Source organism: Nicotiana tabacum, chromosome 7 (genome assembly GCF_000715075.1).
Source record: "Nicotiana tabacum cultivar K326 chromosome 7, ASM71507v2, whole genome shotgun sequence".
Classification (NCBI taxonomy): domain Eukaryota; kingdom Viridiplantae; phylum Streptophyta; class Magnoliopsida; order Solanales; family Solanaceae; genus Nicotiana; species Nicotiana tabacum.
The window spans coordinates 15,415,105-15,436,863 of NC_134086.1; the positions used below are offsets into that span (position 1 = coordinate 15,415,105).

General features: G+C 35.5%; 1 protein-coding gene and 1 pseudogene across 8 annotated transcripts; both read right to left on the minus strand.

Annotated features, from left to right (window-relative positions):
- Positions 1-304: 304 nt before the first annotated feature.
- Positions 305-21,206, minus strand: LOC107773676 (uncharacterized). Of its 8 annotated transcripts, none has more exons than XR_012711499.1 (5): positions 20,982-21,206; positions 9,430-9,763; positions 3,520-3,567; positions 1,895-1,971; positions 305-914 (listed from the first exon to the last, which is right to left on the minus strand). XR_012711499.1 is itself a non-coding variant. In XM_075256970.1 (5 exons), the coding sequence occupies exons 2-5, from the start codon at positions 9,495-9,497 to the stop codon at positions 696-698; spliced, it is 417 nt and encodes a 138-aa protein (XP_075113071.1). In that variant the 5' UTR covers positions 9,498-9,763; positions 20,982-21,206; the 3' UTR covers positions 305-695. The 8 variants fall into 8 exon arrangements, 4 of the variants coding, with proteins under 4 accessions (XP_075113071.1, XP_075113075.1, XP_075113074.1 ...); XM_075256970.1 differs by having other exon boundaries at positions 1,895-1,976; XM_075256974.1 differs by lacking the exon at positions 305-914 and having other exon boundaries at positions 1,724-1,971.
- Positions 10,511-11,194, minus strand: LOC142182646 (DNA-directed RNA polymerase V subunit 7-like; annotated as a pseudogene).
- Positions 21,207-21,759: the final 553 nt, after the last annotated feature.

Sequence of the window (21,759 nt, forward strand, 5' to 3'; positions counted from 1 at the left end):
ATAAATACAACTAAATAAAAAACGACTTTTTGTATCAAGGATTATGTATGATCTCTTAATATTAAATACATGTATTTAAATACACCGAAATACATATTAATACAATCTGTTATACACATATGAAGGTCCAAATATGTATTGTATAAAGGTCTCATAGATTAATAATATATGTAAAAACATCTAAATATATATATATGAAGACAACCTGTAAAATACATATGAATAAACCCTGTGGAAAATATGTGAATATAATCTGGTGAATACAAATAAATACAACCTAATGAATATAGATAAATATGACCTGTTGAAATACAGATGAGTACAACCTGTTAAATTAATATGAATGCAATCTGTTGAATCCATATGAATGCAAGATGTGGAATACAGATTAATACAATATGTTGAATACATATGAATACAACATGTTGTAACCATACAAACACAACCTGTTGATTATAGATGAATTCAGATGCACAAAAATATTGAATACACCGACTGAATACTTGAAATGATCATATATGAACACTTTGACATTCTTTGCACCGCCAAAGTATGTCTCAACAATCCGGTTAGGCACATTTGTGTTGAACTGAAAATCTTGTGGGTCACCAACACATATGAGACCAGTGACAAGCGCAAACTCCCTGATTGAGAAGGATAATGTTGTACCATTGACGTATATTGAAAATACGTCGTCAGGACTTCCTTCTAACTACAAAACCATGAAGCTTGAACAATTGATGTTGTACCTCACAACGATTCATATCAAGGAGACTTCCAAAATAAGTAGAACCCAATATTTTATACTGCTCTGGAGTAAGTTTTTCTTTGAGGTCGGAGACTATGCCTGTGTTAGTATATGAACAAATATGCGGTGATAAAATAGGTTGTTGTTTCACAAACAGTTTAATTTCCTGCATACAACAAGAATTTAAAAAAGGTTTCATATTCAGAAGCAATACATAAACTCATTAATTGTTATGAATACATATAAATACAATTAAATACAATATGCAAAATACATTGGAGTAAGAAATACATGATGGAAATAGTTGTATATATATAAACACATCAACATACGAAAATCAAGGTCATCCCAGTGAGTACAAAACAGTGAATATCTACATACAATATGCAAGGAACACTGTAATAAGTACAAAAATACAATGAGCGAAATTTTGAATACATCTAAATACATTTAAATAAAAAGACACTAGACTAAGTACGCACAACTCAGTGAAGCCAAATTTTGTATACATCTACATACAAATATGCAAATGTCAGTGTAACAGGGACAAATGAGTGATGAATTTTTTGAATATTTATGAATACATACTACAAAAAAGGCTCATTTTGCGGGGGTCTTTTTGTAAATTTGTGGCAGTTTCCGACCTCCACAAAATGAATTATGGCGGTTTTAAAAAATGTCGTAGTTATGTTCGCCATGAGCATTTCTATGGCGGTTTTCTAAAACCCCCACGACGACCGCCACAAAATAAAATTTCAATTTGTGGCAGTTTCTAAAGGCAATTAGTGATAATTTATAACCCATGTAATTTGATTTCAATGTTTACAAAAAATTTATTTGTGGGGATTTATAACCCCCATAATTTGAACTCAATCATTAAAAAAAATATTTAATACTAGCAGTTTATAAATGATGCAATACCTATTTCAAAATTTAAATTTTAGGACTCAACAAATAATTTTACTAAATAACTCATACATCCAAAAATAAATTCGATTAAAAGTATCTATTGTATGTTTGTAACATACATTACAAATCAAATTCATATCAAACTAAAGTTTACAAACACATACTAAATGATAACTTTAACATTAGACAATCTAGAGTAGTTCCTCAACAAACAAATATACAAAAAATACAAAGTACTTGGTGATTTGTATTGTTGCCACTTGATGATACTCTTATATCCATGCGCGAAGCAAACTCGCTTTTTCCATCATATGCTGAACTAACAAAACAAAGACATTCGATGAAAAACATATAAATGACTAGCATAGTCTAACAATGGCATTGTACAAAAGTTGATGGACAAATCTAGTTACAGAGATAGACGAAAAATCCAAATCTTCTAACAAATAAATTTGTCACTTGGTCTAACAACAGCATTGAACAGAAGTTGTTAGATACTCTCACATGAATAAGAGCTAAAGTACAAAGTTGTTTCTTCGTATATCATCACAAAACTTACCTCCACAAGCTATTCTACTTGGAAACATAGATTCTAGCTATATATTCATAAAAAAGACCAACTATGTAACTACTAAGTATTAAGTGAACCTCTATAGGCTTTCTAACATTAGAATTAAGGAAACAAATTATAAGCTACAATCCAGCCCAATACAAAAGTTAAACTTGCAATAAAGTTGAACGCTAATAACACTGGAACACTAATAGAAGAAATAAACTGATAAAATAGGAGGGAACTAATAATTAGTTAAACAAACAAACCAGTGTCAATCTTCTGGAGCTAATTTCAAGTAAAAGAAGCAAAAATAGTGCCAAAACTTCAACCGAAAAAATTGAACTTATATACTATCAGCTTACTTCAGTATCTCATTTCTTAAGGGACTTAATCAAATTTTATAAGGCATAAATTCCACTATAATCTTTATAAGTAATAACTATAAAAGAATATGAGACAAATTATTCTTGGTTACTTAACATAATCTGGGGAACAGAAGTGCAAGGATTGAAAATGTAGAAGGCTATCATTTCTTTGTAATTTCAACTAGTGTTCGATGCTGCAAATGTTCTTCCAATTACTATAGCTTCCTATAATCCAAGAAATTTATTATGCAAAAATAAGCTTTCTATGAAATGAATACCTGGTCAAGAAACAAGTTAAGAAGCATAACTTAAACCTCAATGCTATCATGCCAGTACAACAATCCGCAAACTTTTGTACACATATTCACCAGTGAAATATATTTTTTCACCATACTTCTTTGCACCCAAACAGATCATGCATTATGAAAAGATAAATTGGAAAGAGTACAATAGAGGTATCTCCTAAACTATAGTAACAAACATCACAAATTCAAATACATATAAACTAAGTAATACAAACTCATATAAGCTAACTTAAACATAACATAACCTAGAGTAGCTCCATAATAATTAATTAAATACACAAAAATGCTAAGTATTTGATCAGTCATTTGTATTGCTGCCATCTGATGATACAAGTAGGCACACTCTTAACGTCACTATGCTTAAACAATTGAATAAAAATATTTGATAAAAAACTAATAGACTACTAGCATTTTTCTGACAGACTAAATGAAAAAATATGGTAACATGAGAAGAAAAAAAGATCCCAAATCTCAAAGATATAAGTCTCGAGCACTTGGTATAGCAATGGCGTTGCACTAAATTTGATAATATTAACATGAGAGATAAAGTACAAAGTAATTTTCTCGTATATCATAACAAATAAAATTTATATACAACTAGCTTACTTCAACATCTCATCTATATCTTGAGGGACTTACTCAAATCTTCTAAGGCATGTATCTTGCCAATATCTGTAAGAATAACAACTGCAAGAGAATATGAAACAAATTACTCTCTGCTACTTTATGCAACTGATATTCGATGTTGCAAATGGTCTTCAATTATTGTAGCTTCATATTATTCAAGAAGCATATTATATAAAGTTTTCTCTGAAAAAGGTCTTGCCAAAATGAGTTAAGAACATAACTTACCCATCATTGCTATCATACTAACCCACCAATCCTAAAACCTTTGCAATGTGCATCACCTTATTATAACTAAATAGAATGTAAAGCACACAAAAAATACTGACTGATAAAAATAAAAATCATGAAAATTTAGTTTATCAAAAACTCATAATTTGAACAATGTGTTTTTTAGCATAGAAGATAAACATCGAAAGGTTAAGAAAAATCAATGGAACAATTGCAGGGAGCCAAAAGTTTTTCAATTCTTCTTTCCCTTCTTAATGAAATCCCCTCCCCCCTCTCCTTTCCACCTACCCTAAAAAAAGGTAGTAGGCAATCAGACTGTGATTGTATTCTAAGATGAACTCACATGATTTCCTATTATTAAAATTTAACAATTTAAAGAAAAATTGAAGAGCAAAACACATACTATAAAACCTAGATTGTAAAAAGTATAATCTCATTTGTAATTAGGAACTCGAGAACAAAGCAACTCACACAATAATGAACAACAATTTAACCTCATACTTGTAATAATACATAGATCCACAAGAATACTTAAACAACTTCAGTTTCAAACTCTACATCGGAAAGTAAACAAAGAAGACATAGCGCAACAGAAACTAAGAAAGAGCATGACAAACTTTTATTTTTCGAATTGTGCTGACTTACTATGTAGTGAAGATGATGAAGAAGGGGAATTGAGCTTACCTTTTTAGCGAATTGGGAAGCGAAAATTGAAACTCCTGAAAATTTTCGTGAGTTGGAGAGGGGGAATTGAGCCCTTCTGGAAGATATCGTGCCCTATGAAAAAAAGGAGAGGGAATTTTGCCCGCGTAGTTCTAAAAATTTTGAGTCTAATATCTTAATTACCCCGTAATGTGCATATTAAAAACCAAGAAGATGATGTCCAGTATTGTCTTTTAATTATATTTTTTCTCTTTTATTTATTTTTTACTATTTATCTAGAAAAGAATTTAGGCAATAAATCTAACTTATTACTAATAAAATATATTTTTATATTATTGATATATATATATATATATATATATATATATATATATATATATATACTACACACAAAAAAAACACATCCAAACAAATAATAAATTAAAATATAGAGAAAAATCACAAAATGTCATTAAATTAAATCATTTAATTAAAATTGTAAATATCCTTTATTAAATAAAAAGTTACAAAATTTCAAAATTACTAGTATCATTTATTTAATATCAAAACTTCTAATATTATGAATATAAGACATTCATGAGCATATTTTTTGTAATTTTCTTTTAATTTTACACTTATGGATTAGTGTGTATGTAGGTTGAACCATCTCAAGCTACCTCTCATTTTACCGTCATGCATCTTAATATTTGTATCTCTCGAACATTCATATTGGAATATGTTAGATTTTAGTGACTTAACACTCACTACCATATAATATTATCGATCTTATAACTATTTTTTAGAATTTATCTTTTACTTTGATAGATATCCTTCTATCACATAACACTTCTCCATTATAACAATCCGATTTTAATTATATGAGTAACATTTTTATTTGTTATTCTTTTTTCTTGAACAATGAACCCATTGTAACAAACCAATTTTTCAACACTTCTATTACTTCAAAAGTGACAGGAAATTACAACTCAACTCAAACTATTCGAGGAATTAGATATACTAAACTAAAATACAAGGAATAGAGAAGAAGGGATGAGAAGCTCGGACTATGAATGGGGATGAGAGGATACAGACACTCAGAAGGAAGATGAGGAGCAGACACTTCACTCAACAACACACATCCATGTACCTCCCCCCGGGATTCCAAATATAATGTCCTAGCATTCTATTCAATTGTTTAATCATTGGGCTTTTAGCTCCAGGCCCAATAGTCCCAAGTGGATCAGCCTCGTTCCACACTTCTGGCCCATAATTCCTTATTAAGTCGGGCTGGTTCACAACAATACTCTCATCCTCAAAAAGAACCTTGTCCTCAAGGTTCGAGTAGAGCAACACTGATATCGTAGTGCTTGAGGTCCACTTGCGTCCCAAAAACAAACCGCTAGCCCCATAGTTCATAACGACACTAGTGCGTGAAGAGATGCTCAGAGTGTCCATGATGTCGCCCTTTGAGTTGGATATACAGATGAGTTCATATATCAAAGAAATTACTCTTCTAATATCTTGCTCCCAAAATTGTAACAGATGTTCTAGATTGCATATTCCTTTTCCAAGCCTCATTTTTTCAGAGAAGTGAAAGAGAGTATCTGGCAGAACTCCTTTGAGAACTTGAACAGACAAGATCTGTTGTGAAGAAACAGCCATAGTTTCAAGGAAAATGAGAATTTTATGCCTGCAATCACACCAACTCACCTGTTCAAGCAAAGTTATGATCTCATCAACCTTATGTTTAAGCAAACCGAAAAGTATCTCTTCAGCCGCAACACAAGCTTTAGCAAAAGGGAACTGTCTCCTCCCTCTCTTTGCGATTCTCGTGGGGAATTCAAACACTTTCAGGTGAATAGCTTGGCTAACCCAAACAACAGATGTACCAATGAACTCTAGGAGAGCTCCACTTAGAACCACAATCATAAATCGAGCCGAATGATTAGTCACCATATCATAATAATCAAGTTGGTGACCATAGGACATGAAACTCACTTTCACAATAACTGCAACAAGTGTCTCCATTATATATTTTAGATATTTAGAATAGAAATGCATGAAAATGACCAAAAGTCAAGATAAGATTAAGTGGATCCTCTTATTTTGACCCACTCTAATGTATCAAGGGAAATGCATTATCCTGGACAAACTCACTACTGCATGAGTAAAAGTATACCAGTTCCAAAAATCGAGCAATAGATACAACCATAACAAGAGTAATATCATCTCTAAATATATGAGTGGAATTACTAGAGATCTGCTCATTTTGAGCACCAACATAAGCAAGACTCGAGCATCTTATAGCTCCTCTTCGAATTGAGGAATTCACACCAGCAGAAGTAAGTGCAAGAGCAATCTTGCTGGCTTCAATATGTCTCAATAGAAGATACAAGTATTCAATGCAAGCGTCCCACGTGGTTGACGTCAAACCCAATGCCTCATAGAAATCAGAATTTTGTGTAATCCCAAGGCATGTAGCAAGAAAACTAGTGCCAAGATCAAAAGGAAAGTCATTGGCGCTAAATTCAGCATTCATGTTTTCATACTCAGCATCATTAGGTACCAAGGCTACAGATGGTTGTCCGAATATGTAAGAAAAAGATGTTACAACCTCAACACATTCACAGTCTAACTCTGCATGGGTGATAAGTAATAGAAATCCATCATATTGTTTTAATTCTTCAAATTCACTACATAAAAGCGCATTGGAATCAGTCGGATAATCATGTCCTGTATCGAACCAAATGTCCACGCAACTACATGATAAACTAAAATAAGCACAATCAACAATATGATTTCTGGCATATTCAAGCATCTTAGATGCCTCCATGAAAGAGATATGTGTTGCACCAGCCGAAACTACAATTAAGGACACAATGCTGGAACTCGAATTGTTTAACTTCAAGGGTTGCAGACTTAGTGTTGGGTCCCATACATGAAAAAAAACACCGGTTTCAACTAAATTACTTGGGGAAACCAGATTTTTCATGTCATTACCACAACCCTGAGTGAGTACACGAGGCAGGTCCAAGGCACAAGCAATAAAATAGCTAGCATAGTGTCTGCCATCAAAGGCAATTTCCAAGAGAACATATATGTGCCTACTGTTTATAAACAATTATAAACAAGAACCACCCACCTCGATTATTTTCCCTGTGTCAATCCAACTACATTTGTGTAAGCAAAATCATGATGACGAAACAATATATTTTGATTAGCACTAGCAAATGAAAATTTTAGTCCATGAAATCTCCCAATAGCATTCGACATAACATATCCTTGCCTAGCAAAAAAACCTGATAACCAGTTATATCTCTTAGAGGAGATATTTTTAACACCGGAGTTGCAGTATCTCTTGAATTTTCCTCCTCTTTACTTTTAGATTCCAGTACTTTTGTCACGTTACCATTGAAACCAGTTAAACCCACTAAGGAATTAATGGGAACAGAGATTGAAGGAGTACCAATCTGATTGACTAGAATCTCAGTAGTATACTCAGTTTGCAAGGTCTCAAAGTGAGACTGGTGCGTGTTGCCATTTTTGTGAGAGCCTTCATCAAATACCTAGACCTCCTTTGATTTTGCATTGTTTAAAGCAGATTTCGTTGTATCAGTAAAGACTTCAACATTTGATTCCTCAATAGCAAACACCTTGGAACAACAACAGCGTATGACATATTGTCGAACACCTGGGCTTCGATTTCGGTAGAATATTCCTTGCTTGTAGCCATGTGACCTTCCGGCGGCTCGAGATGTTGTTTACAAAAATGAATTCGCACCTTTGTAGCAAAGTTTTCCCAATCCGTCAATTGTTTGTTCCGGAGAAGCCATCAGAACCACTCCAACGCCTTCTCGTCTAGGTAAATAAACGCGCATAATAATTTGTTATTTTTTGATGTACCGTAGAATTCAAAGTAACGTTCAGCCCGAGAAATCCATAACTCTGAATCCTCACCACTAAATCGTCGAAATTCCACCAAAGTAGGCTTACTCGTTGCAAAGTTTTCAACCAACTCATGTAACAATGAATGAATTTCAGCGATATCCTTCGACCACGAATCCTTCACCACCTTAATTGAATCATCGATAGTTCAAAATATTTGGTCCTCCATTGAAGACCTCTGGATGAAAGCACTAATATAACAAACCAGTTTTTCAACAATTCTATTACTTCAAAAGTGACAGGAAATTACAGTTCAACTCAAACTATTCGAGGAATTAGAGATACTAAACTAAAATACAAGGAATAGAGAAGAAGGGATGAGAAACTCATACTATGAATGGGTATGAGAGGATACAGACACGCAGAAGGAAGATGAAGAGCAGACATTTCACTCAACAGTACATATCCATGTATCTCCCCATGGGATCCCAAATATAATGCCCTATCATTCTATTTGATTGTTCCATCATTGGGCCTTTAGCTCCAAGCCCAATAGTCCCAAGTGGATCAGCATCGTTCCACACTTCTAGCTCATAATTCCTTACTAAGTCGTAATGGTTCACAATACCCATATATAAATATTAAATTGTTAGCATTTTCGCACCACAATCACGTCTAGTCTCACCTCAACTTCTCTCTTCACATGTTGATTAAACTTGTAGTGCGTATATTCACTCTTATTTTATTAATCCTAAAATATTTGCTCTCTAAGATGTTCTTCTATAATTCAAACTTTTGTTTGCCATCCTAAATTTTATGTGTGTGTGTGTGTGGGGGGGGGGGGGGGGTTATTAAACACCACAAATTGTATCGAATTCTAGTATTCTGGAAACCCCCACAATTTGTTGCAATTTGTGGAGGTTATAAAAAACCTCTACAACAAATCCCCACAAAAAGAATTATATTGCGGGGGATAAAATAAACGCCACAAAATGATCTTATAGTGAGGGTTCTTATAACTCCCACAAATAAACCCCCACAAAATAAGCTTTTTTTTGTTAACATACATATAAATCACATCAACAATTTTGAATACATATGAATACATCAATATACATATAAATCACATCAACAATTTTGAATACATATTGATAGAACAACAATTACCTTTTTGTCCCGTGTATCCGAGCTTTTTTTTGCATCAACTTCCTTTCCCTTGACACATGAAGCATCATCCATAGGTTTTTTCCTCTTTTCAGCAACAGGAAGTGTTGTTTCTTTTGAAGATTTCTCAACTTGGGCTTCTTTCAATTTGTCGTTGTGTAATTTAGTTCTTCTCTCTGAAGCTGTAATTGTTGATACACCCGCAAATTCCAATTCCGCTTGAATGATTTGCAAAGAGGAAGATGGCCCATCGAAATTGAGCACTTTGGTGGGTATACCTCTTGTAACCCTCTTGTGGGACGTTGAATCCGACATTGGAGAGAAAAACGAGAGCTTTCTGTTGAGTAAACAATAACAATGGTTATTGTTTAAGAAAACAAACAAAATACAAATTCCAAACAAAAATTTAAGAAGCTAAATACTTACCACAACTACTTGTATCAAAATACAACCAAAAGTTGAGAGAGAAATTAACGTGATGAGTGAGAATGGGGAAGACCTAGGCGATGTGGGTGAGAGATAATTTCAGTTGCAGAATCGTGGTTTTGTGGGGGAAGAGAATAGAGTGTATCAAATTAGAGAGAGAACGTGGTTTGAGAATTTTACTGGTAATTATGTGAGAGACAATCTGAAAAAGGAGAGAGAAAAATAATAATTAGCGTATATAGTGGCTTAAGGGTAGGATGTAACCATAATTAGATATTTTGCTATAAAGAGTAAAAGGTAGCTATATAATATAATTTTTTAAAATGGTATTTATTTAAAATAAATAGGGTATTAAGCTTTGCTATAGGGGGTATCAAATTCCAATTTCCCTCTAAAACACCCATAAAATATTCAAACTATATAAGAAGTGTTTTTAAACACTTCTTCCTTTCTTTCTTTTTTCCACGAGGGACAAAACAACCTCTTCTCAATACTGCCATAGCATTAACTAATCTAACACTGATTATTGTGAAGAAAGTAGTAGTGGTGGTAGTAGTAGTACAATGGACAGAATTGTTGAGAAACTAAAGAAATTTGGGTATCTCAACCATCTTCATTTCTTCAATACATTCTTAGCAAAGCTGTAACACTACCATTTAGAATTACAATCTCACTGATAACTCATTCACATCCAATAAAACCTATACAAGGTTTCCTGTTTTCCTATTTTGATTTGGTAAGAGAAACCACTCCAACACTGCACTTCTCTTTTCCTTAACTATAAAGATTTTACAGCTCTACACCATCTGATCCATTGAGTGAAATTGGCCCAAGGCAATCACCTGTTATGCTTGCAAGAACGTCGAAATTCCTACGATCATCGTTCCATCTCACAGCAAACACCACAAATCGGACAGCCACTTAATTCGTTTTCAATCACATATCAAGAATGGGTTTTCACCCGAAACATAGTTGTAATTCGGCATCTTTCGAACACTGAGATAAACAAACATCATAGGTCCACATTTCAGAATGACTGCACGGCTGAAAACTTTGTAGACAATACCGACCAAGACTTCCCCAGTTTTTGGTAAGAAGGAGCGAATTGAACACAGAAGGTTACTGGGAAAACGATGTATTTTATTGAGTACGTCAACTTTCCATTGCCTATGCTCTTCACTTTTGTTATTCTGAGAAAATATCCGCAATCTTTTGTAACCCTCACACGAGTGATGCAGTACAAAAAATGCTTGATGACAACACTTCCAAGGACTTCTCCACTTTCTTTTATATCTATATGAGGAACTAGAATATTGAAGAGAAGTTCAAAGACGCACAACATTGAATCCCTACAGCTCTAACACAAAATAAGATAACTAAGTCAGAGAACAATGCTACAATAAATCAGCCACATTATCTTGTCGTTTTCCAATTTTTATTCTTCTTTAAACATTTTTTTGCTCCCATACCCCAGGTGCAAGCGCACTAAACAGGATCATGTTGTAATGATGTAAATGGCCATAGGCACGGGGAAGAGATCATACCACAACTGAGTAGCAGGCTCTCTCAGTGTTGGAGTCAGTTTTGAGGAAGATGAAAGACACATATGAGGCCACTCGGTTTTGGGCCTTGGGCCTAATTTTTGTACTCACAATGCTCCAACAATTGAGCCTGGTTACCCTTAGCCCACTTATGGGTCTGCCCTGTCCAACAATTGTAAGAACATAGTGCATAGCACATGTTACTTTATATTTTACTTATTTTTCCCATACCTTTGTATTTTTAATTATTTGCTTCATCCTTGTATTTATTTTATGTACAACTTTATGCTAGCTAATAGGACATTTCCACTTGGCAATATAGTATGTTGCCCTAGAAACATTCCTTATGTATATAAAGTTGGGCTTGTACACTTAATAGAGCAGATTATTGAATATACAAAAGAAGAAATCTTCAATTCATTCTCTCATTCTTTCATGGTATCAGAGCAGGTCTAATTCTGCTATCTTTTTCTGCTTTCTCAGTCATAAATCAGTTTTTCTTCTTCTCTTAAGCTTATCTGCTATGAGTACTTCACTGGAGTCGGCTGATACTCTAGCTTCTGCTTCTGCTGTCACCACTAATATTCATGCATCTACAGTTGTCATTGCTTCAGGAGTGATTGACTCTACTCACCCTTACTACCTTCATCCTTCTGACTATCCAGGGATGAACCTTGTGTCCTCAGTTTTTGATGGAAAAGGATATGGAGGTTGGAGAAGGGCAGTTATCATTGCCTTGTCTGCAAAGAACAAGCTGGGATTTATCGATGGTACTCTTATTATCCCTAAGGCTGATTCTGCAATCCAGCAGGCCTGGGGTAGATGTAATGATATGGTACTTTCATGGCTTCTCAACTCGTTGTCCAAAGAGATAGCTGAGAGTGTGCTCTATTCATAGAGTGCAAAGGATTTATGGAGTGACCTGGAAGACAGATTTGGACAGGCAAATGGAGCAAAGCTGTTCCAATTACAAAAGGAATTAAGTTCAGTGGTGCAAGGAAATTCAAGTGTATCAACTTACTTCACCAAAATGAAAAGCCTATGGGATGAACTAGATGCACTCAATACATTTTCTGCTTGTGTTTGTGAGTGTGAGTGTGGTGCAAAAGTCAAAAGCTTGAAAGCACACCAAGATGAGAGATTACTACAGTTCCTAATGGAGCTAAATGATATATTTATTGGGGTAAGGAGTAACATTTTATTGTCATCACCTTTACTTTCCATTGGACATGCATACTCTCTTGTGATTCAAGATGAGAAACAGAGGGAGATACATGCTACCCCTGCATACTCAGGGGAATATGCCTCATTCATTGCTACAAACCAACCAGGAAACTTCAGAAAATTTAATGAGAACAGGATGCAGAAAACAAGTTTTGAATCTAAGAAATATTTAGAATTTGTTCCTATTGCAAAAAGCCTGGACATAGCATACAGAAGTGCTATAGAATTTATGGGTTTCCAGCTGATTTCAAGTTCACAAGGGAGAAAAGGTTTCAAGGAGGTGCCCAGGCAAACAAAGCTTCCTTTTCAAATGAAGAAAATGAACAGGGAGCAGAAAGTGCATCAGAAGTTCAGAATTTCACCAAGGAAAATGTGGCTGAGCTGCTGCAGCTTCTTCAGCAAGTGAAAGTGGGACAAAACAGTGCAGGAACCTCTGATGTTGCAGCAAATGTGAGCTTGCTGGTATGACCAATTTATTTGAAGATTTAGCTTGTTTAATTCAAATCAATGATGAGTCTTGGATATTGGATAGTGGAGCAACAGAACATATGTCTTTCAACAAAGATTTTTTACAGATTTAAAAACCTTGGCTAAACCTCTCATGGTAAAACTCCCAAACTCTTACAGAGTTAAGGTCACTCATTTAGGAACTATTTCTCTTTTGTCTAATCTGATTCTTCGAAATGTTCTTTATATTCCATCCTTCAAATATAATTTGTTGTCTGTGCACAAGTTGTGCAAACAACTCAAGCAATATGTTTTATTCACACCCTTTTCATGTTTTCTTCTTCAGGGCCCTTCAATGAAGAGCCCACTGGAGATTGGTAAAGAGGAAGGGGGCCTCTACGTTCTCAGATCCAGCCATACAACACCAGTGTCTAAGAGTTCACCTAAGTTTAGAAGAGTTTTTATTCCAAGAAGGAATTCTGTTTCCAATCATAGTTTGCGTTCATGTTTTAGTTTTTCTAATTCAATTGTAAAAGAAAAGCTGTGGCACTACAGATTAGGTCATATGCCCTTTAACAATATGAAAAATGTTTCATCAATTTCTATATCCAAGTGTTTCAAATTCTCCACTCCATGTGTTATTTGTCCTATGGCAAGGCAGTCCAAACTTCCTTTTCCCTCTAGTTCTATTTCTACTAAGAAAGTGTTTGAATTAATTCATGTGGATACCCGGGGACCATACAATAGTGCTACATATGATGGATTTAAATACTTTCTGACAATTATTGATGACTTCAGTAGAGGCACATGGACCTACCTACTAACCAACAAATCCAATGCATTCACTATTCTAAAAGGTTTTATAGCTATGGTAGAAAGACAGTTTAACAGCAAGGTGAAAACTATAAGGTCGGATAATGCTTTTGAATTGGGAAGTGGTAAAGTTCAATCAGAATTTTTTGAGTCACTAGGTATTATTCATCAAACCACTTGTGTGTCCACACCACAACAAAATGGAGTTGTGGAGAGAAAGCACAAGCATCTTTTAGAGACATCCAGTGCCTTGTTATACCAAGCACACCTGCCTATATCATACTGGGATGACTGCCTTCTTACAACAACCTATTTGATCAACAGATTTCCTTCAAGTGTCTTAAAGCTTAAGACTCCTTATGAAGTTCTTTTTTCAAGCAAGCCAAAGTACTCTAACCTTAGATGCTTTGGGTGTTTATGTTTTGCTTCTACTGTCTCAAATCAAAGAACTAAGTTTGAACCGAGGGCTATACCTTGTGTGTTCTTAGGTTATCCTCATGGAAATAAGGGTTACAAAGTGTTGAACCTCGAGAATTTGAAGCCCTTCATTTCTAGAGATGTTGTATTTCATGAAGAATTCTTTCCATTTGCTTCTATTAAGTCTAATTCTTCTTCTGAGATTTCTTTACCCACTGCTAAAGTTTCTGCAAGTCAACAGACTCCTGAACCTTTACCTTTTGCTATCAGACCTCACACTAAAGCTTCCAAAGAGGCTACTGAATCATCAAGTGACTTCTGTTCTTCCCCTATTTCTTCAAATCATCCTAGTACACCTATTCCCTCTATCTCTCCTTCTAGTTTCTCTCCAGATTCTCCAGTAACATCTAGTCAACCACATACATCTGCACCAGTTTTTCCTTCTTTGGATTCTGATTCTATGATGGATGTTCTAATTAGGAAGTCTACCAGACCACACACAACTCCATCTTATCTCAAGGATTATATCTGTAATGCACTCCAACTCACAGATGTTAGAAACTCTTGCTTTCTCACACCAGTTACACCTACTTGTATATCTTTCAGTGGACTATCTTCTACCAATCAACATATGCTAAACACATTGTCCAATATACAAGAACCTACGGACTATTTACAGGCAACACATCACCCAGGGTGGCAAGAAGCAATGAATAAAGAGATTGAGGCACTTGAACTTAATAAGACTTGGGAAGTGGTTGAATTACCACCCGGGAGGAAAGCTTTACCATGCAAATGGGTGTATAAGGTTAAACACCATTCAGATGGGAGTGTGGAAAGACTAAAGGCAAGATTGGTCATTAGAGGAGACATACAGAAAGAGGGAATAGACTTCAATGAAACTTTTTCACCTGTGGTGAAGATGACCACAATCAGATGCATACTGGCCACTGCCGTAAAGAAAGGATGGGGTCTATACCAGCTAGATGTGAATAACACTTTCCTACATGAAGATCTAAATGAAGAAGTGTACATGAAATTCCCACCCGGGGTTGTACCTCCTTCACCTACTCATGCATGCAAGTTAAAGAAATCGATTTATGGGCTACGACAAGCATCTCGTCAGTGATATGCTAAACTTACAACTGCTTTGAATTTTAAGGGATTCACTCACTCATTCAACGACTATTCACTGTTCTTTAAAAAGTTAGATTCTTCCATTTCTATAGTGGCTATCTACGTGGATGATATACTCTTGACAGGAAATGACACTACAGAACTACATGCTTTGAAAGAATTTCTCAATCAAGAACTCAAAATTAAAGATCTCGGGGACTTACATTTTTTTCTAGGCATGGAAGTTATCCGAGAAACAGATGGACTTCTCCTTTCTCAGCGCAAATTCACTTTAGACCTTCTCCAAGAATTTGACTCTCTCCATTTGTCACATGTTTCTTCTCCACTTGATTCGTCTACTCGTTTGTCTACTCACACAGGGGAACCAGTGAAGGATCCCACCTTGTATCGTCATCTCCTTGGCAAACTTAACTACCTCACTCACACCCGCCCAGACTTATCCTTCATTGTCCAGCACCTCAGCCAGTACATGCAGGACCCTCGACAACCACACCTAGATGCAGCACTCCGTGTGCTTTGCTATCTGCTCAAAGATCCTGGGCTTGGGCTTTTTATGTCTGCTTCCTCCTCCTTCAAGCTCCTAGCTTTTTGTGACTCCGATTGGGCCACTTGCCCGGACTCGAGGAAGTCGGTAAGTGGTTTTTACATTTCCCTTGGTACCTCTCCGATCTCTTGGAAATCCAAGAAGCAAACTTCCATCTCGCTCAGTTCAGTCGAGGCAGAATACATATCTATGCGGCGAGTGGTTGCAGAGCTCACATGGTTGGTTCGTCTTTTTGAGGATTTGTCAATTCCTATTTCTCTTCCAGTCCCTCTTCACTCTGATAGCCAAGCAGCAATTCATATAGCAAAAAACCCTGTTTTTCACGAACGGACGAAGCACGTTGAAATCGACTGTCATTTTGTACGCAACCAATACCTCGCTGGGCTGATTTCGTTAACCTTTGTTCGATCTTCTGCCCAGTTGGCAGATCTCTTCACCAAACCACTCACCGGACCTCTTCATCGTGATCTTTTGGGCAAGTTGGGTGTGTTTTCTACCCCCTCCAACTTGGGGGGGGGGGTGTTGGAGTCGGTTTTGAGGAAGATGAAAGACACATATGAGGCCACTCGGTTTTGGGCCTTGGGCCTAATTTTTGTGCTCACAATGCTCCAACAATTGGGCCTGGTTACCCTTAGCCCACTTATGGGTCTGCCCTGTCCAACAATTGTAAGAACATAATGCATAGCACATGTTACTTTATATTTTACTTATTTTTCCCATACCTTTGTATTTTTAATTATTTGCTTCATCCTTGTATTTATTTTATGTACAACTTTATGCTAGCTAATAGGACATTGCCACTTGGCAATATAGTATGTTGCCCTAGAAGCATTCCTTCTGTATATAAAGTTGGGCTTGTACACTTAATAGAGCAGATTATTGAATATACAAAAGAAGAAATCTTCTATTCATTCTCTCATTCTTTCACTTAGAGACAAGTAAAATTTATCCATGTTCATAAGCTCGAATCGATAAATGCACCACGCATGGGCTATGAAAACTGGAAAAGATTAAAGAATGACAAAAAGGCAGATATACAACAGGTAATAGCACAGATGGGAAATGCAAGACCAACAGATAGAGTTGTCCACTGCATAACACAATGCCTTAATCATGTAATTTAAACCAACAATTACCTGAGGTGATATCCTAGTTATAACTAATACTATGAGCACAACAATTATTAAAACGACTCAACTGGTGACAATACAACGAGCACAATTATTATTCAAGGTGACACATCAACAAAACTATAAAGGAAACAAGCAATTTGGTACATTAATTTTGTATGTGGAACGTAGAAAGAGCAGCCTTAAGACCATCCACCATTGACAACAAGATTGGCATCTACCCCGGGAAGGGAGTGGGTGGTAATGCAATGTAGAAAAAACACATGTAAGAGATATAGGACTGTAAATTGCGAAGGGGAGTTTTGGAGCAACGGTAAAGTTGTCTCAATGTGACCTATAGGACACAGTTACAACAGTGGAATCAGCCATTGATGTTTGTATCAGGGTAGGCTGCCTACATCACACTCTTGGGGTACGGCTCTTCTCCGAGCCCTGCGTTAATGCGGGATGCTTCGTGCACCGGGCTGCCCTTTTTAGGACTGTAAATTGCAGTATACATATATAAATAAGATAGAGGAACTAATCTAACTTTTGAATAAGAATCCTGCATGATTAATAGACCATTCATCCAACCAGCATGCTCACAAGAGGCTTCAAATAGGACCTTTACTTGAAGTCTTGAAGACAGTGGGAGTCTGCTCAATAGAGACCGGGAATGTAAAATACAGCATGGTTGGATACAAGCAAACAGAGCAGCAGTCGGCCTCCCAAACTTAGCTCACAATAGTCGGGCATGAAATTCTGCTTGTACCTCAATCGCCGAGAGAACTTTTGGAGCTTTTAAGATAGGTCAGAGTTCTTCAGTTCAACTATGACCAGATATTAGGTCTTTGGACCTCACAGCTAACTAGAATAAAGAAAAAATGCAACCACTGGTTTCATGCCTCAGCTTCACCAACATGTAAAGTGGCCAACCTTCTCGGTTCTTAATTCATGGAGAAAGCTAGTTTGGAAAATTTTCAAGAAAGTCAACATCCGCACCAGTGTTATCAAAGGCGAAAAGCGCAAAAAGCTCTAAGATCTGTTGGGGCTTTAAGTGCAAAAAAAGCTTGGGCTTTATTGAAGAAAGGCGCAAATGGAAAAAAAATTCAAATATGTATGTGTAGTCCAGTACTAATAATTATAAGCATGAATAACAAATATATAGACAAAGAAATTGAAAAAAAAAATTACGATAAGTGAAATATCAATTATTTTATATAGTCTTTTCAGGATTACACTCGTTGAAGGAAAAGTATCCTTAGAGCCTTGATGATGATACTGAAGTACCCGCACTAAGCAACGCGAAGCGCCCATCATGTTTTGTGCCTCATTTCAGGGCTTAAGGACGCCTTAAGTGTGCCTTTGACAATACTGATCTCCACTAATAAAAGTATTTAATACTTTGTATGTATTCAGTTGGTAAGAACTTTCATCCCACCTCCCATGGTTTTAAAAGAAGGCTAGAAACATTTGTGACAACGAGGTCGGAAATTATAGATATATCTAAATATATGATATGCCTTTGCAAGCTGCAAAATCAAAATATACCTTGAGATACGAACTTCTTCATTTACTTCAGTTTTCATAGTTACAAGGGAGGACAAATTAAACACGAAAACTATGCAGCTGAGCATTACATCTTGGTCAGCTCAAGAAAATCTCTTGCACAACTTAGCAAATAACAGTACAAATTAAGAAGATAAGAGAAGGCAGATAAAGAACTATGTTGTACTTCATCTTTTTATTTTCGCTTTCCTTTTTTAATTGAAGTATCAATTCATTGTACTGTTCCTGCAACCTATACATAAGAACTGAAAAAGGTACTAAGTGAATGTGATGATGGGGAGAAAGAAAATAGCGGTTGAAGGAAAACGAAAGAGTAAAAGCAATTTCTCAATAGTACCCTACTACTATGGAAAGAGACATGGACATTCAGAGAACAAAACAATCAATAAAAATTAAAAAAAGAAAGTTAAACAAAAGGAAGATGCAAGAAATTGGATGTGACTTTGAGACATCATTAATTAACAAAAACTACAATGCTTTGGTTACAAACCAATAAAAAAACTGGTTCAACTTTTGATTATCAATATTTATACGTTATCGAGCAGAGTTTAGCTAAGTTTATACAGGTCTAGCTTGAGCACAATTTGAAGTAGTTTAGTATTATAGTCAAGCTAACTTGGCTCAACTTAATATGATTATGCATCAACCCACATGATTATTGTGATCCACAAGATACTGTAGAGACAAAATAGAAATAGTCTTAATATTCTTTTGGAAAACTAGACTGATTCATTATATTGCTACCGTTGTGAACTATGTTCCACTATATTGAATGTCTAATGTTAAATAGAAGGTGTAAAGACACAAAAGAAAAGACATGCATTGTAATCTTCGGCATTGAAACCGTATCAATTACATATAACACCATCTCATACTTGCATAAAACTTTTGCTGAGTACTCATTCCATTTCTTTTTCCCTGTTCTTTCTGATCATCAAGAAAGTAAAATGTAACATCGTCTATTCGATTTCTTTTTCTTTATTTCAATCAGTACCTTGCTTGCAGGATCTGTTTTCTCTAGCAGACCAACTTACCATAGTTTTCTTTTGGTTATTTTTGAGGATCTAGCTCTAGGGTTCAATGAGCTAGTACATGTATATTGACACTTTGGTTAAATAAAGAATTTCATTTGAACAAAAATAATAGAACACATTAGTAACACTCCTACAGTCACAAACTGCATATTCATGTTAAACTTTACCGAGTGAATAGACATACTGAAACCTTAAACAGAAATTCAACTAAAGGGCCATTGTGTACAAACAAGCATAGGGTATTTGCAGCCTTGCATCCAAATGACGCTCCACCCCAACTTAATTTCCATATTTCAGATTTTGCCTACCAATTCAACATAATTTGAGAATCTCATCAGACATGATAATTTCATCATTTAGAAAACTACGTTAGTCAAACATAATTAAAAAACACAAGTCACTAATTCAGAGATCTCTTCATTTATTCCAAAATCCAAATCGTGGGTTGATGGAAAATCATGGAAATTGTACCCAATCATCCACAGATTTTTTTCATAACCACGAAATCTGGTGTTTTCAATTTGGATACTCTGTGGATAACAGGAGCACGCCTCTACCCCTCTAAATAAATACTAGACTTAGTTCACCTTCAGGATTAAAACTCAGGAGGTAAGGTGTTCATACACTCTACCCTTCCCCCACCAGTGGGATTCTACTGTGTTGTTGTTGTTGTTGTTGTGTCCAGCACATATCATGATGTTGTCAAGGGTGGATGTAGAATCAAGTTATGGATTCATCCAAACTCAATAGCTTTAGCATAGACATTGTATATGCGTAAGAAGATTCACTAAACAAGTACAAGTAATAGATTTTGAATCGTTAAATCTAATGGGTTGTGGTACAATTTCAAACTCAAACCGATAAAAGATCAAATCCAGGATCTGCCTCTGCACACAGGGGTGTAGGTAGATAGCTTTCAGGATACAGGTTCGGCAGAATCCAACAATTTTGAAATTCTTTAAATATGTACAAAATTTTAATTTTGAACTCAGTTACTAGCACTTAAATTCGTTGTTCTAGAATCCATAACTCATAAAAGCTTAAATTTTGGATCCGCCTTTGTGCGCTGTACTACATTTGCCATAGAAATTCTGATAACGAAAAGATAATAACAACCACATCAATCCACGTAAATCAAGACTCAACCATTAAACCTTCTAAAGAGAAGCAAAACCCAAAAGCACGACATTTTAAATGGAAGAAAAAACGGAGACCCGTCAATCAAAAGCCAACAAAAAACTACAGAAGATGGATGTATTTAAGGGGGAAAACAATAATAATATGAAATTCTTACCCAGAAAGAAGAACACTTTGCACTGGGTTTTTTTGGGAGCTTTTCTAACAGGAGCTACTGAGGAATGAGGATCCGCTTACTGGGTACTGCCCATTTTTCTGCACTTTTGTAACCTCTTTCTATTTTCAAACAAATGTCATGTTTTGCCAAAAATTTGGGAGCCAAAAACATTTTTTTGTTTTTCAATATAGCACAGATTTTATAGCCTATTTGGCCGTGCTTCTCCAAATCAGTAGGTACTTTTTTTCTTTCAAAAAAATACTTTTACAAAATTGAAGAATAAATATATTTTTGAGTAGAAAAATTTTGGAGAATGTAGAAAAATTAACTTCTCACCAAAAAAAAATTTTAAATACTTTTGAATAAAATATGCGTAGAAACACCTTTTTTAAAAGTTTGGTCACTTATTAATTGCTGCTTAGAATTGCTTTTTAAATTAATTAACCAAACACAAACTGTTTCACTAAAAGTACTTCTAAAAAAGTAATTTTGAGAAAAAATACCTCTCAAAATAAGCTAATTTAGAAGTTTCGCCAAATAAGCTACATGTTTGGCCATCTTTAGAACAATACTTTCCCCACTCAATTTACGTGATACACACATATGTGTGGGTGGGGGAGGGTGTTCCCCACTCCCATTTTATGTGGTGCACATTACAAATATGATATTTGTATATATTTTAAGAAATATATATATATATACACGGTCAAAATCGGGCTTGCCCTTTTGTATGACTAATCGAGACCGGAACGTGGTAGGCCAAGGTTCAACCTCGTGT

Coding starts and splice junctions, on each gene's coding strand:
- LOC107773676 (XM_075256970.1), bottom strand. CDS start 9,497: ATGATGCTTCATGTGTCAAGGGAAAGGAAGTTGATGCAAAAAAAAGCT. Junction 3,568..9,429: donor CGGATACACGGGACAAAAAG/GTAATTGTTGTT, acceptor ATTCTCTTGCAG/TTGTTATTCTTACAGATATT. Junction 1,977..3,519: donor ACATGCCTTAGAAGATTTGA/GTAAGTCCCTCA, acceptor TTGTTTTGTTAG/TTCAGCATATGATGGAAAAA.